The sequence below is a fragment of the Camelina sativa genome, chromosome 11 (assembly GCF_000633955.1).
Source record: "Camelina sativa cultivar DH55 chromosome 11, Cs, whole genome shotgun sequence".
Classification (NCBI taxonomy): Eukaryota; Viridiplantae; Streptophyta; class Magnoliopsida; order Brassicales; family Brassicaceae; genus Camelina; species Camelina sativa.
In genome coordinates, this window is record NC_025695.1 from 5,960,679 (window position 1) to 5,973,772 (window position 13,094).

The window sequence follows — 13,094 nt, forward strand, 5'->3', positions numbered from 1 at the left end:
ATACTTATCAGCGGATTGCCACCTGATGTGTATTACTCAAACATGGGATACACAGACCCTCTACCTCTTTATTTTCCTGAGTACTCTGAAGAGGATCTTCGTCAAATTTTCTTGAGAAATCAAGCTAACCGGAAATTGTACGCTGCATTCCTCGAGTAAGGCGATAGTGCAACCTTGCCTCCCTACTAGCTTTCTCTATCCTTTACTTATATTGTTTACTGATGTAGTTTTTGGTGTCAAAACAGTGTTGTGTTGAAACCATTCTGTAGGGTCACCAGGAGACTTGAGGAACTGTCTACTACCTTCTCATCATTGTTCAGAAAGTATTGTGAACCACTTGATGATTTAGGAATTTCACCCAATGAAGATATGAAGAGAAGGCTGTATAGCCATCTTAAACCGCTTATTGCTCCCTGTTTAAATGAGATATTCAGGGTCTCGAGTCACCCTCATGATGGTGACACCAGAGGCGAGAGAAGACAGAAAGCCAGCTACAGTTCTGAAAACCGTGAAGAACTTGAAACATTGGACTTCCATATGTCTGTTTCAGCAAAGTTTCTTCTTATTGCGGCATTTCTCGCTTCAAGAAACCCTGCAACGCTAGACGCATCCATGTTTGACTCCACAGGGGGCATGGATAATCGTAAAAGAAAGCGGAAGTAAGTTGTCAAAATCAGTGTCATCATTTCTCTTTTGACATATAGCTTAATAGATAAATGATTTGATTCACTGAGTTTAATAACAAGTCTAGTAAAAGTATGTAATTGTAATGGTGATGTGTGTTCCTGATATATCCTTCACAATGGTTCCTCCTCAGGGCCTCTGAGAAATCGATGGAAAAAAAGGAAATGGCAGAGCAGGAAGCAGTCATGAAAGGGCCTGGAAGCTTTCCACTGGAAAGACTATTGGCGATATTCCAATGTATTGCCTCTGTGGGAGATTCATCATTTGGTGAAGAGGAAGAAGAAGAAGACGAAGATCCAACGGGTTACGACAAAGAAAATAACAACCTGATGTCTGATATTCTGCTGCAAGTGTCAAGTCTTTGTGATGCAAACTTTTTGATCAAAAGTGGAAGCTGCCCGTTAGAAGGATCTATTAGGTACCGCTCTATGGTCTCTGAAGATCTGGCACTGAAGGTAACACACACTTTGTTTCCAATTTTTGAGTCATATAGCAGGGGGGTAATACAAAAACAATGCTGATGCACCAATTTTTGTGTGTGTTTCCTCTAATATGGTTTACAGGCTGCGAGAAGTCTCAGCTTTCCACTAGCCAAGTACTTGTACAGAAGATAATGATATGTGAAGCTAATGGTACACTCTCCATTGAGCCCTTGTATTGTAGAATTTAGCAATTAGTTTTAGTTGTCTCAGGAAACTTTATCGTATTGAGAAGCAATTTCGAAGTTAACAACGTGGTCTGTAAATGTATGTGAATGATGTTTCTTTTTTTTTTATGTAACCATTTTTACTATAGTTTCTACGGCAAACTGATTTCGGAATCAACCTTGAGTTTGTTAAATTCTGATGTTATGAGACCAGTCTTAAATCCGGTTTAGTTTCATTTCTTATGAAACCTAAGATGAGATAAACTTCTCTGTTAAGAAAGTTTTTGTTCCCATCTTCTTGTCGACTTAAAATTTCTTCCATTCCTAGTTTTTAGGTTTGGAACTATATGATTTATGTATCGTGAAACCTGTCACATATGTATCTATCATCATCAGATAGTTTCTACACTTTATAAACTTGGTTTCTACACCGTATAGACTTGGTTTCTCAAGATTCTATCTAAGATTTTTTCTTTAAAAAAAAAAAATGAAAAAGATATATTTAATATATGTATCGTTAGAGAGTATGCCACGCCATCACCCTTCCATCGTCTATAAATTCATTGTCGTTGTATTGCTAAACCCTACACCAAGTCCTTGTGAGAGGAAAACACATCTTAGTACACTTGAAATAGTTTTTATTTCCTTTCTTGGTAATACAAAATCCTTTTCGTTTCTTCTTCTTCTTCTCCACAATTCTAGATTTTTCTCACATAACTTACCAAGACAAGCTAGCCTAGCTAGAAACATTATAAAGATAAGACACAAAGGAGCGTCTACGAATTGAAGTAAACAACGAAAGAGGCAAAAATGTGTTTGGAATTTGTGTATCATGAAGAGAAGACGGAACTTGGTAGGCAACAAGCACCGGGGACGTGTCCATACTGCGGTGGAAAAGTATCGGCGGTGGATATAGAGACGAAGTGGTTGTTCTGTTTCTTGCCACTCTGTTTCAAGGTCAAACGCAAGTACTCTTGTTCTTCCTGCGACCGTCATCTCGTCTTGTATTACTGAACAAAACATTTAAACACCACATACAGCTAAGAGTGAGAGAGATGCGAAAAGATGAAGAAAGAAACACACAGAGGGGTCATTGAAATTGTATTATCTATTTTATTTATTTGTTTGGTCCTCTCAATGTTGAGTGTTTTTTTTCTGATTTTCCCCTGAGATTTCTGATTTTGCTAAATCAAACGCCCCATCGTAGTGGTGGACATTGGTTAATTTCATTGAGTTGTTTACTTTGTTTTGTTCATTGTAAATAATTTGTTGCTTAATAAAAGATGGTTATTCTAACGTGAACATGTTTACAGTTTACTATATCCCTTTTGGTTCATTTAAATGAGTAATAACTCCTAGCCAATTCTCTTTCCGTATGTATTTGGGGATTAAAAATAAAATCGAAGGAAGGTGAAACCTTAGAAAATTAAACCCCATGATTTAATATAATGGTTTACGAAAGTTATACTTTTTACCGCAAGATTTAACAGGAAATATATATTAGATAACTGCTGAAATATGTTATCTATTTGAGTGATTGATAAGAGCGTTCCTGTATATGAACGAGGCCAAAGTTGTGCTGTACGTCTTAGCTGGACAGATATGAAGTGGACCAAAAAAAATGTCAGTGGTCCAAATAATTAGAATTTATGTTTCGCTCACGTTCACTTGTTTAGAGAATATATATTTGTGTGTCTACAAAAGATATATCAATGAATCTTCTTACTAAATTAATTAGTCGGCTCCGTTTGCATATTCGAGTATCTTTTACTTTGATTCCATTTTAGTTTAGTTTTTTCAGAGCCATCAGAAGAAGTCCTCGTTTGAGATTATTCTCATCTCTTAAGTTCGATCTAACATAGTCCTTGCAGCAGTAGAGTTCATTTTGTTAAATTCGAGTATATGACAGTTTTGTTGAATATTGTATGGCAAAACCAGATCGTTCTGAATCTTGGAAAAACAACTTTTTCTTGTATTTTTCTTCGGTTCTATGTTTAAAACTAGGTTGGACCATTCTACACCGCACAACATCTCTTTGTAAAGAAATTGTACAAAGATGCTGATTTAGATAACATGCTTCTTTGTCGTCAGCTGGCCGTTTTAAGTTTTAACTTATCACGTTTACTTTTTTGTCATTTTCTTGTAACAAGTAATAAAGTTCTCGTATACATATTTTAGAGTATATTGGTAATAACCATGTTGTAAAAAACAACTTATGGTGCCGTGGTGATTCACTGTGTTACGTTTAAAATGATAAGATCATAAGTTTGTAGAATGCAAGCAATGTAGACAACAATACGTAAATGATATTGATGGTACTAAGAACGAAAGTCGTAAGATGACTGCCATGAATAATAGCAGCATGACAACAATAGTTCGAGGTCACCTATATATTAAATCTGTAAATGAATCCATCGAAGTCTATCTCTAATATATATTATACCATTTTTTCTAGTTGATCCATTGTGAATTCTTCATATTGTTTCAACTCTTATTATTTTTTTTGTTTTGGTTTTTTCATTTTAGTGGATTACTACAAATCTACATTAGTCAATACCTAACTCTTGTAAATGTAGTAGTATATTCACTCTTTGATATCCAGAACGACCGATACATTTCAACGTCTTAATTTAATGCCCATATAGAAACTTTCCGTATTTGATGATTTAGGTAAGATCACAGATATCTTATAATATTTTTCTAAAGAAAAACAGATTGGAATAAGTCGTACAAATTGATCAAACTAGAAAAAAAAAAAATAATAATAATAATAACTGGAATCGCATGTACATGATAAAAGGGACAAAGGCAAGAACAGGTGGACAGGTGTTGAACCGTCACTTGTCATCTTTTCTTTTTCATTTTTTCTGGTAGATAAGCCCAAAACACTCTACCTCAATCTTTCCATATCTGTTCCTTTAGATTCTACATTCTAGACGTACAATTTCCACATCTTATCATATTTCATTTCCGATTACAAAACAATATCATGTCACAACAATAATACAATTTTCCCACACGGTGGTTTCTCATTATTATTCAATGTCAGACATAGGTGATAGGTTAGATAATTCAGTACTAATTCCAAATCCTCGGGCTTAATAATAAGAAAAAGAATAAAAAAGATCAGTTTAACCATATCGATATACAATTTGGACTTAATTATCGAAAAGGTAAAAAGATCAGTAATTAAGGGTTCGATGATAAAAGATATTTTGTTGATAGGTTTGTATATATGCTCATAAGATGGAACATACCGTTAGGATAATATAATAAACAGTTTTGATTTCCCAGGTTTAGTTGATTTTGTGAGAGGACATATTTTAATTAAATGTTGGACATATCATCAAAATTTGATTGATTGTGTTGGGAGAAGATAAGGTTTTTGGATATCAAACCTCAAATAATTGTCGCTGGACTCTGCATGTCTGTTCTGTGCCCGAAAAGGCAAACTTACACAGTGTCCCTATCTCTCTTTCTTCTCAATGTGGCCGTAGAAATAATTTTCTTCAATTATGGAAGTGTTTAACTTTAATTTCAGGTACAATTTAGCACTCACAAATCATAACTACATTTCGCAAATCACAGTCACCAATCACGATCACTTCAGGCATCTCTCGATCGATTCAGACGAGGAAATTCATCTTTTGACGGTCCATATGATTACAACGATTGAAGTTGTACATTTTTTGTTTTTTTGTTTGGAACAATTTATAGACAATTTAACTACATGGTGCCAGTTTAGCTACGTAGTGTTTCTTTTATAAAAATAAAAAAAAATGCGTTGGGCATTGGGCTTGTCATTCTTGCTATTGCACAAAGCACAACAATCAAATTAAAAATCTGTAGAAAATTATTATACAAGACTTCTGTTTTTTTTTTAAAGTATGGTGTAATAGCGCTATTATGTTGTTAATAAATGATGGAATGACATACATATATACACACACATGATAGTTTTACGTGGATTACCTATTAACGTTAGTTTTCTCGAATCGATTTTTTTCTTTTTCTTGCCGTTGAAGTGTGATTGTACGTAAAATCAAACCTAACTAAACCTATTTGAACCAAATGAAAGTAGGTTTTATCACTTTATGTAAGTTTTCAAAGTAAAGTAAACTAACCAAACTAAGTTGAGTATGGTAATTAACTTGTAGGATTTTTTTTTTTTTTCAAAAAGGATACAGGAAGAAACAAAAACGGATAGAATATAATGGATACAGGAAGAAACAAAAACGGATATAATATATAACAACGTTGCGTAATGAGGTTATTGGGCCTAGGATCCAGTTTGATCACATACATTTACGTTCATCTCAGTCTCATGAATATTCTCAAATGTTCTAGTCAAAAAAGGAAATGTGAAAAAAAGAAAAAAAAAATGTGAACAACAACTCCATTGGTATATATACCGGCTTATCGGGTTCCAACTTAGAATTTTATCTTGGTATCCGTATTAAATATCATATTCTTGTCATATGATATCGATGCAACTGTAGAATCTCGATATCGAAATAATACAAGTATTGAATGTTTGATTTGAAACTGGTTACGATGTTGTTAATATAACGTAATTTCCTTGTTGATTAATTAGGTACTATATCGAATTATCGATCTCTTGTTAGTATGTACAGAAATACTAGTTTCATAAGTGGAAAGAGATGTTAATATTATGGTTAAAAAGGCCCTCCATGCATGTTTAATCGGTCCAATCTTTGATTTTTCCCATGTCCGTGGGTTTGATTTGTTTGGCTCCAAATAGAACGAACTTCGCATATAGCGACCGATCTTAAAAAGCCCAAGAGTAGTTTAGGTTGTTATTAACTATTGACATTTATTTTGTACTAGTTCTGCTTTGTCGAAAATGACATGGTTAGGCTTTGTTGAAAACGACATTGTTTGGGCCGAGTGACTAACTATTTTATTTTTGGCAACTAGTAATGGTTTTTGAACTGTAGCATAACATCACTGATCCTATGTATGTATGTATGTATATGAGAGAGATCTTAATATTTTTTCCGCAGTAAATGATATCATAATTTGGTGTACCAACTGAATAAAATGACTATATAGCCTCACTTAGGGGTCACTCAAACCGTAAGAATTAAATCGATTAGTCTCAAAAAATATGATTTACGACGACCAAAAAAAAGAAAGAGTCGTTATTATATGAGTCTTATATATAAAGAGATGAATAATGATGGAGTAGGAGTGTCATATTCACGAGCAAGTGTAATGTGCTTTCCTAGAAATTTCCTCCACATGTCTACACGGTACGAAAATGCCAGTTGATTCCAATTCTATCATTATTGGTATGGATATGAAGCAAACATTATTTCCTTTGTTTCCTCAAATTTATGATTTAATAAAAGAAAAAATCGACCATACATCGTTTTAGAAAGATTTTTTTTAAAACGAGAATTTTGATATTGACACTTATATATAAAAAAAAAACAGTTTCATTTTTAGCAAAAGAACCTCGGATCTGCAAGTTCACTGGCGAATACTGTTCATAGAATTAATTATATATATATATATATATATATATATATATATTAGATATTGATATTGATGTTAATTTTTGATTCCCAGATCATGTTAGTGTAATATTAAGTAATCAATAAAAAAGTGTGTATATTAAAATTTAAATATCACATGGATTGAATCCATATGAAGATTTGACCATATATATTAGAAATTAGTAAATTCGAAATTATAGTTATATATAATTAAAACTTAATAGTAGTAATATTTTTTTTTTCTTTTTTTAAGTAGTAATATTTTATTAAGCAATTCAGTTTTTGGGTGCTTTTGTGAGAAACTTTATAAATATAGATTTGTGATAAAGGAAATAACCCTTATAGTTTAGACTTATCGGACACAATTGATTAGAGACGGATCGAGATTTGAGTATATATAATGAACATGGAACGATGGGTATATGAATTGATGAGTTGTCCACCGTTGGTTACGTGCATGCATTCAATGACTCGGTGCCAACATTCCGATGATAGCGAAATTTTTATCTTGATGTGATTTGTATATTATAGTATATGTTTCCATTAATTATGCAAGATTTTAAGCTCACACAAGTCACAAGACTATTATGTTTTTTTGATTAAGATTGAGCTTTGTGGATACTAAAGTCAATTAGTCAAATTCTTGATAACCAAATTAATCATTTTTTTTAAATTATTATCGTACCCAATTAAGCACTATACAAAACTGGTCCTACAACATTCTAAAATACATAATTTGATGAATGACGAACCATTCAAAACATTTATTTTCAACTTCGAATGTATATAGAAAATGTTTCGGCCGGAAAACTACATATCGGCCCTACTTTATAGCTATTTTTCTCGATATTTTTGTAAACATAAAATGATAAAAAAAAAAAAAAATGACGGCGTTTAGAATCACCGTCCTCGCCGTTTTATTGAAAATGTAAGCATGCATGGCGTCTGATCGCACCGACGTTACGTTGCCGACGGAACTTGATTTGACTCGTTCCGCCTGCCTTGGCCCCTTTTCGTAAAACTATTGTTAATTAATTTGCAGATTCTTTTGACCTTTTAACCCTAACTTTATTTCTATGAGCTAGGAGTATGTTCTCTCATGGAAATGATATCTATTCCTCATGTTGATGTAAAGTGAATCTAGAAGTATATATAGTAATATGGACGAATGTAGTCATCGTATAATGTGTTTTCCATTTTATAACACTCACATGGACAATTTATATTCTACGTTGCTGTTGTAAGGTTTAATGTCACATGGACAATGTATATTCTACGTTGCTATACAGGAAATTATACACCACGAGTATGAAAAGTATATATCCAAACAACAGTTCTCTATGTTGATGACTACATTAAAAAAATCACAGAAACTAATATAAGGGTATCTTTAGTGGTGAGTACTAATCACCAGAGTTCTCATATAAATTAATATAATTATGAGAGAGAGGAGAGAAAGAAGAGTATCGATTCTTCAGATGTTTGGAGAAACAACGAGTCAAATCAAGTTCCGTCGGCAACGTAACGTTGGTGCGATCAGACGCCATGCATGCTTACATTTTCAATAAAACGGCGAGAATGGTGATTCTAAACGCTGTCATTTAAACGCTTCTCAGCACATTTAAACAGGTGTCAATTTCTTAGTGGTTGTTACTAATAAATATATATAAAAATTAAAATAATAATTTTTTTTGTTTAAAGAAACGTTTAATGGATTGCTGTGCCGGCGATGGTCTAAGAAACTTTACCCTTTGTTGTTCAGCGACTAAAAAAACAAAATTATGCTTTGTTACTCATAAGTTAGGTTTACCGTTTAGGTATGAAATTTCATCAGGTTAAAAAAAAATTTGGATTTTAAAAAATAGATAATATAACCATGAAGAAAGAGTTCAAAAAAATTAAAGATGTTTGAAATTACATAGAGACATTAAACCTTACAAATTGCAGTTGTCATATTATATCATGGATAACGTTAATTAGTTGAAGAAGAAAAATTACTACTACTTCAAACCGAATTTAAATTCATAATGATATTTATTAAAAATCGTATACTTATTTATTATCCCGTGAGTCTTAAATAATGATGTAGGCAAAATTTAAACCATTCGTAACGGCAGAGAGTAATGACGGCCTCTTTACTTGTTCAAGCTTTTCCACCATATCGTATTTTCAACATGAAAGTGTTGTTTACTTCAGTAGACTTAATTTAACAACTAAATTTAATTAAACTGCATTATTATCTATATAACTACCTAATTTTGATACTATTCCAACGGAGTAACGAAACTGCAAACAAATTAAACGGCTTGACAGGCAAATCAGAAACAGGCTACTATCTCTCCCCAACACAGGCCGCTACGGTGGCTGTATGGAGTTATGGTTTGCGTCCAGATGAAAACAAGAGACACACTTCACAGCTTGCCCTTAACACCTCCTTTGTTTAAGGTTTAATTTTTCTGTCCACTACTTAGCTTAACTACATTCAAAACCACGACACATTTGCTGTAAAAATGTTTTATTTTCGAATAAATTTTACATTTTATTATTATTTTTTTTAAACTACAAACAAATTAAAGCATTAGTTTGTTTGCAGTTTTTCTCATCAGTTCTGAAAAGAAAAACTATATCAACTAATGAATAGGTGAATATCGAATACATAGCTAATATACGAATACAGCGAGAATCAAATTCATACGCCACTATGCCATCACAATTTAAATTATATTCTAAAGTTTTCATTTTCTAGAGAATATATGAAAGTCAATACTTTTTGCGGTCGGCAAAAAGGTCCATACCAGTTTTTCCCGATAGTAAGGGCTGGACAAAAAAACTGGTAACCAAATAATCGATCGAACCGAACCGAAAAAAATCAAATTAAAACCGAACCAAAGTTCCTCCAATAACCGAATGGTTAGTAAAATCCTATGTTTAAACTAACTGAAACCGAATCGAACCGATAATTAAATGGTTAACCAAAATATCCAAAAATCTAGAATATACCCAAAACAATATATTTAATATCAGACAAAACTATAAAATAAACTTAAAATATTAATTATTTCTACATTCAAAACAATTAAATACTTTAAATAATCAATATATTTAAAAGTTATTATTTGAATTTACAAAGTTAAATACTATTTTGTAAAATCGGATCAATATTTTTCCTCTTTTTTTATATTTTTGTAATGTATTTTTGGTTAATTTCGGTTATATTCGGTTATCTTTAGCTACTTTTGGTTATATTAGGTTTATATGGTTAATTTAAATATAATTTATGTTAGTTATGGTTATCTCTTCAACTAACCGAATTGAAACCGAACCGAAAGAAACCAAACCGAACCGAACCGAAATTTCTAAAATATTCAAATAGTTATTATATTCCTATATCCAGACTAACCGAAACCAAACACAACCGAACCGAAACCGAATACTCCTACCCAATAGCGTGCAATATAGGGATTTAGGAAACTATGGTCTAAAATGGTCTTAAATTTAACATTTCATCATGTCATGAGGTCCACTGACATTTTCGCCACAAACAGCAAGTGTGCGAAGAAACCTTAAAAAATGACACAAAAAAAAAAAAAAATTAGAAGAACGAAATATATAACTTGGAATGAAAATTTACGGGGTAGTTTGACATTGATGTAACACTCCCTATACTAATTAAAAAATTTTCTTTTCAGAACTGAGAATATATATATATATATATATATATATTTCGTGAATAAATTTAAATTTAAATATGACTCGCAATAACTCAAGCAGCAATCAGAACATAATTTTTGTTTCTTGAATTTAAAATGCTATTCTCATGCTTTTTATTTATTTACAAAGTTGTTATATATATATATAGTAGACCAACTTCTTTTTCCAGTTAAAAAGGCAGTAGACAATGTACAAGACCATTCAAATATAATCATTATTTAGAAACGGAAAGCGTGTTTCATACATTAACGACTGTGTAAAAAGGCAAGATTCACTTACGTGTGTGTGGGATATACTATTTTGTTACGGACATGTACGTACGTGAATACGTTCTTCTAAACCTAAACGTGGCTTTGAGATTTACTAGCAATTAATAACAAAAGATATTGGGAAAAAAAAACAAGTCAATGTTGGGTTCCCATGCGGCAAAAGTCTTGTTTTCAAAACTATCGAACCAATACCAAAATGTCAATAGGAAGAGTACACACTGAGCTATAAGCGATTGTTGCCTCAAAGATTCCCAAAGAATGCAATATGGGAATTGGAAGGAAGCAAAAGGAGCTTTCATTCGAAAATGATGTATAGTAATTCATTTGTCACTTACAAGTTACAAGTGTAGTAGTGGTGAGATATGTTGCTAGCTAGCTATATATGTATTCTTACGCGGGAGCAAGTATATTGTGTGACTATAAGATGAATGTTGTTTTTTTTTTTAAATATAAGTAAGATGATAGACCAAAAGTTCAAAATTTAAGCGGTTTATATATTTATTTTAAATATCTTACTAATTATTTGAATTTTTTTCCAAAAAGGTATAATACAAAAACTTTAAATTTTCTAAACTTTCAAATATTGTTTAACTAAAAATAAACAAATAAATTGCCTTCTAAAAGAGTCAGTGTAATTAATTATAACTACAATATATCACGGATCAACATTTTCTCCAAAAATTATAACACAATAATAAAAGTTATTGTTATAGTTGTTTTAAAAAAATATTTTGTTTGAGACACTATTTACTTTTAATATTGCAATTGTTTGGTAAATCTACATATATCTTTTTAAATACTAATTCTTTAAAAATATTATAGTATTTTAATTGTGATAAATTTTAATACTAATTATTTTAAAATATTATAGTATTTTAATTATGATAAAATAAAATTTATTATGTTATTAATTACATAATTTTATTTTTATCAACCGCCGATGTGGAAGATTAAAAACACACATTTTTCATCATATATTGAGTAATATGTCTTTATTTTTAAAAATTTAAATCAAAACATATGCAGAAAAAATCAACAAATTTATTTATCATATATATTTGATAATTAAAAATAATTTGTAAATAAAATAAAAGAAAGATGATAAAAGAATCATAATTTAAAATCTTAGCAAAATCTTCCAAATATAGTTATTAAAATAATAAATTGGATACTGAAAAATAAAATCTTACTTTTTAAAATTCTAATTAGTTTACAATTTTTTAAAAATTAATTAATAACTTTTATCCACAATTAATTAGAGAGATAAAGTATTCTTTCTGAAAACTAATAATTATTTAAAAGATTTTGTTAGTCTTATATTTAAATTATATTTTTATCTTTACTACAAAAATTAAAAATTTGTCTTTAAAACAAATGACATGATAATGTAATTTTTTACAATTTATAAAGTTAGTTTTATATATGTACTTCTAATTAATATAGAAGGATTAATTAAGAATTTAGTGGATTATATATTGAGGTAAGATTATATCAACAGAAATAGGAAATAAAGGAATATATCTTTTTGTTTTTATTTTTTCTAACAAAAAGTTTTTTGACGAGGAGTGACGAGTCAAAGCTGCTCTCTATACTTCCAGGAAGTTTCCTAAAGTTCTCTTTTCTCTCTCTTTCTCGTTCGTTCTCTTCTCTTATTGTTTGTTTGTTTGTTTTCTCGAGAAAGTGACGGGAAAATAATCCGGAAGAGAGAGTGAGTATTCTCTCATCAAACTACAAAAGGGAGAGAGCTGAGTAATCATCCTGAAACTTTCCTTCCGCCGATAATTTGAGGTATCTTTTTTTTTTTTTGATAATTTTGGATTCAACAGTAACCGTAGAGAAAACTTTTTTTGGTTGTTTCTTCTGGAATCGCCAGAGATTTATGTTTTTTTTTTCTCCCTTCTCTTTCTTCGCCTTTTTGCTTCTGCTACTTTGTGGTTTGTTTATTCGAATCTCCGGCACGATTCACGATGTTAGTTACCCTACACGATTGTTGTTGTTGGACCACTTCTAAAAAGCAAAAAACTATTTGTTTTTTACTGAGCTTGTTTCTGCTTCTTCTTCGCTTTGAATTTTGAAATTTCCTCGCCACGATTTGGTGCTTCTTCTGGGAATCGGGATACCAAAGTTTGTTTGGTTTCTGATGCTGGTGAGAGGATTGGTTGTTGTTGCTGCGTTTTGGAACAGTGTAATGTGAGAGTTGTTAAGCTAGCTGTATCGTCTTTGGATTGATTTGGTTTTTGGGATTTTTTTTTTTTTTTTTTTTTT

General features: G+C 31.2%; 3 protein-coding genes across 3 annotated transcripts in view; all 3 read left to right on the forward strand.

Annotated features, from left to right (window-relative positions):
• LOC104721869 (origin of replication complex subunit 5) overlaps positions 1–1,504 on the forward strand; it is an 8,606-nt gene extending 7,102 nt beyond the window's left edge. The window contains exons 3-6 of the mRNA XM_010439942.2: positions 28–155; positions 246–659; positions 818–1,139; positions 1,248–1,504. Coding sequence (XP_010438244.1) covers positions 28–155; positions 246–659; positions 818–1,139; positions 1,248–1,298 — 915 coding nt within the window. The 3' untranslated portion in view covers positions 1,299–1,504. The remainder of the gene's footprint in view (positions 1–27; positions 156–245; positions 660–817; positions 1,140–1,247) is intronic.
• On the forward strand, positions 1,903–2,632 carry LOC104721870. The gene has a single exon (XM_010439944.2). The coding sequence runs from the start codon at positions 2,141–2,143 to the stop codon at positions 2,342–2,344; it is 204 nt and encodes a 67-aa protein (XP_010438246.1). The 5' UTR covers positions 1,903–2,140; the 3' UTR covers positions 2,345–2,632.
• The window catches only part of LOC104730333 (calcium-transporting ATPase 10, plasma membrane-type), a gene marked incomplete in the record, with an annotated part of 15,996 nt that continues 15,297 nt past the window's right edge, over positions 12,396–13,094 (forward strand). The window contains 1 exon segment of the mRNA XM_019231767.1: positions 12,396–12,617.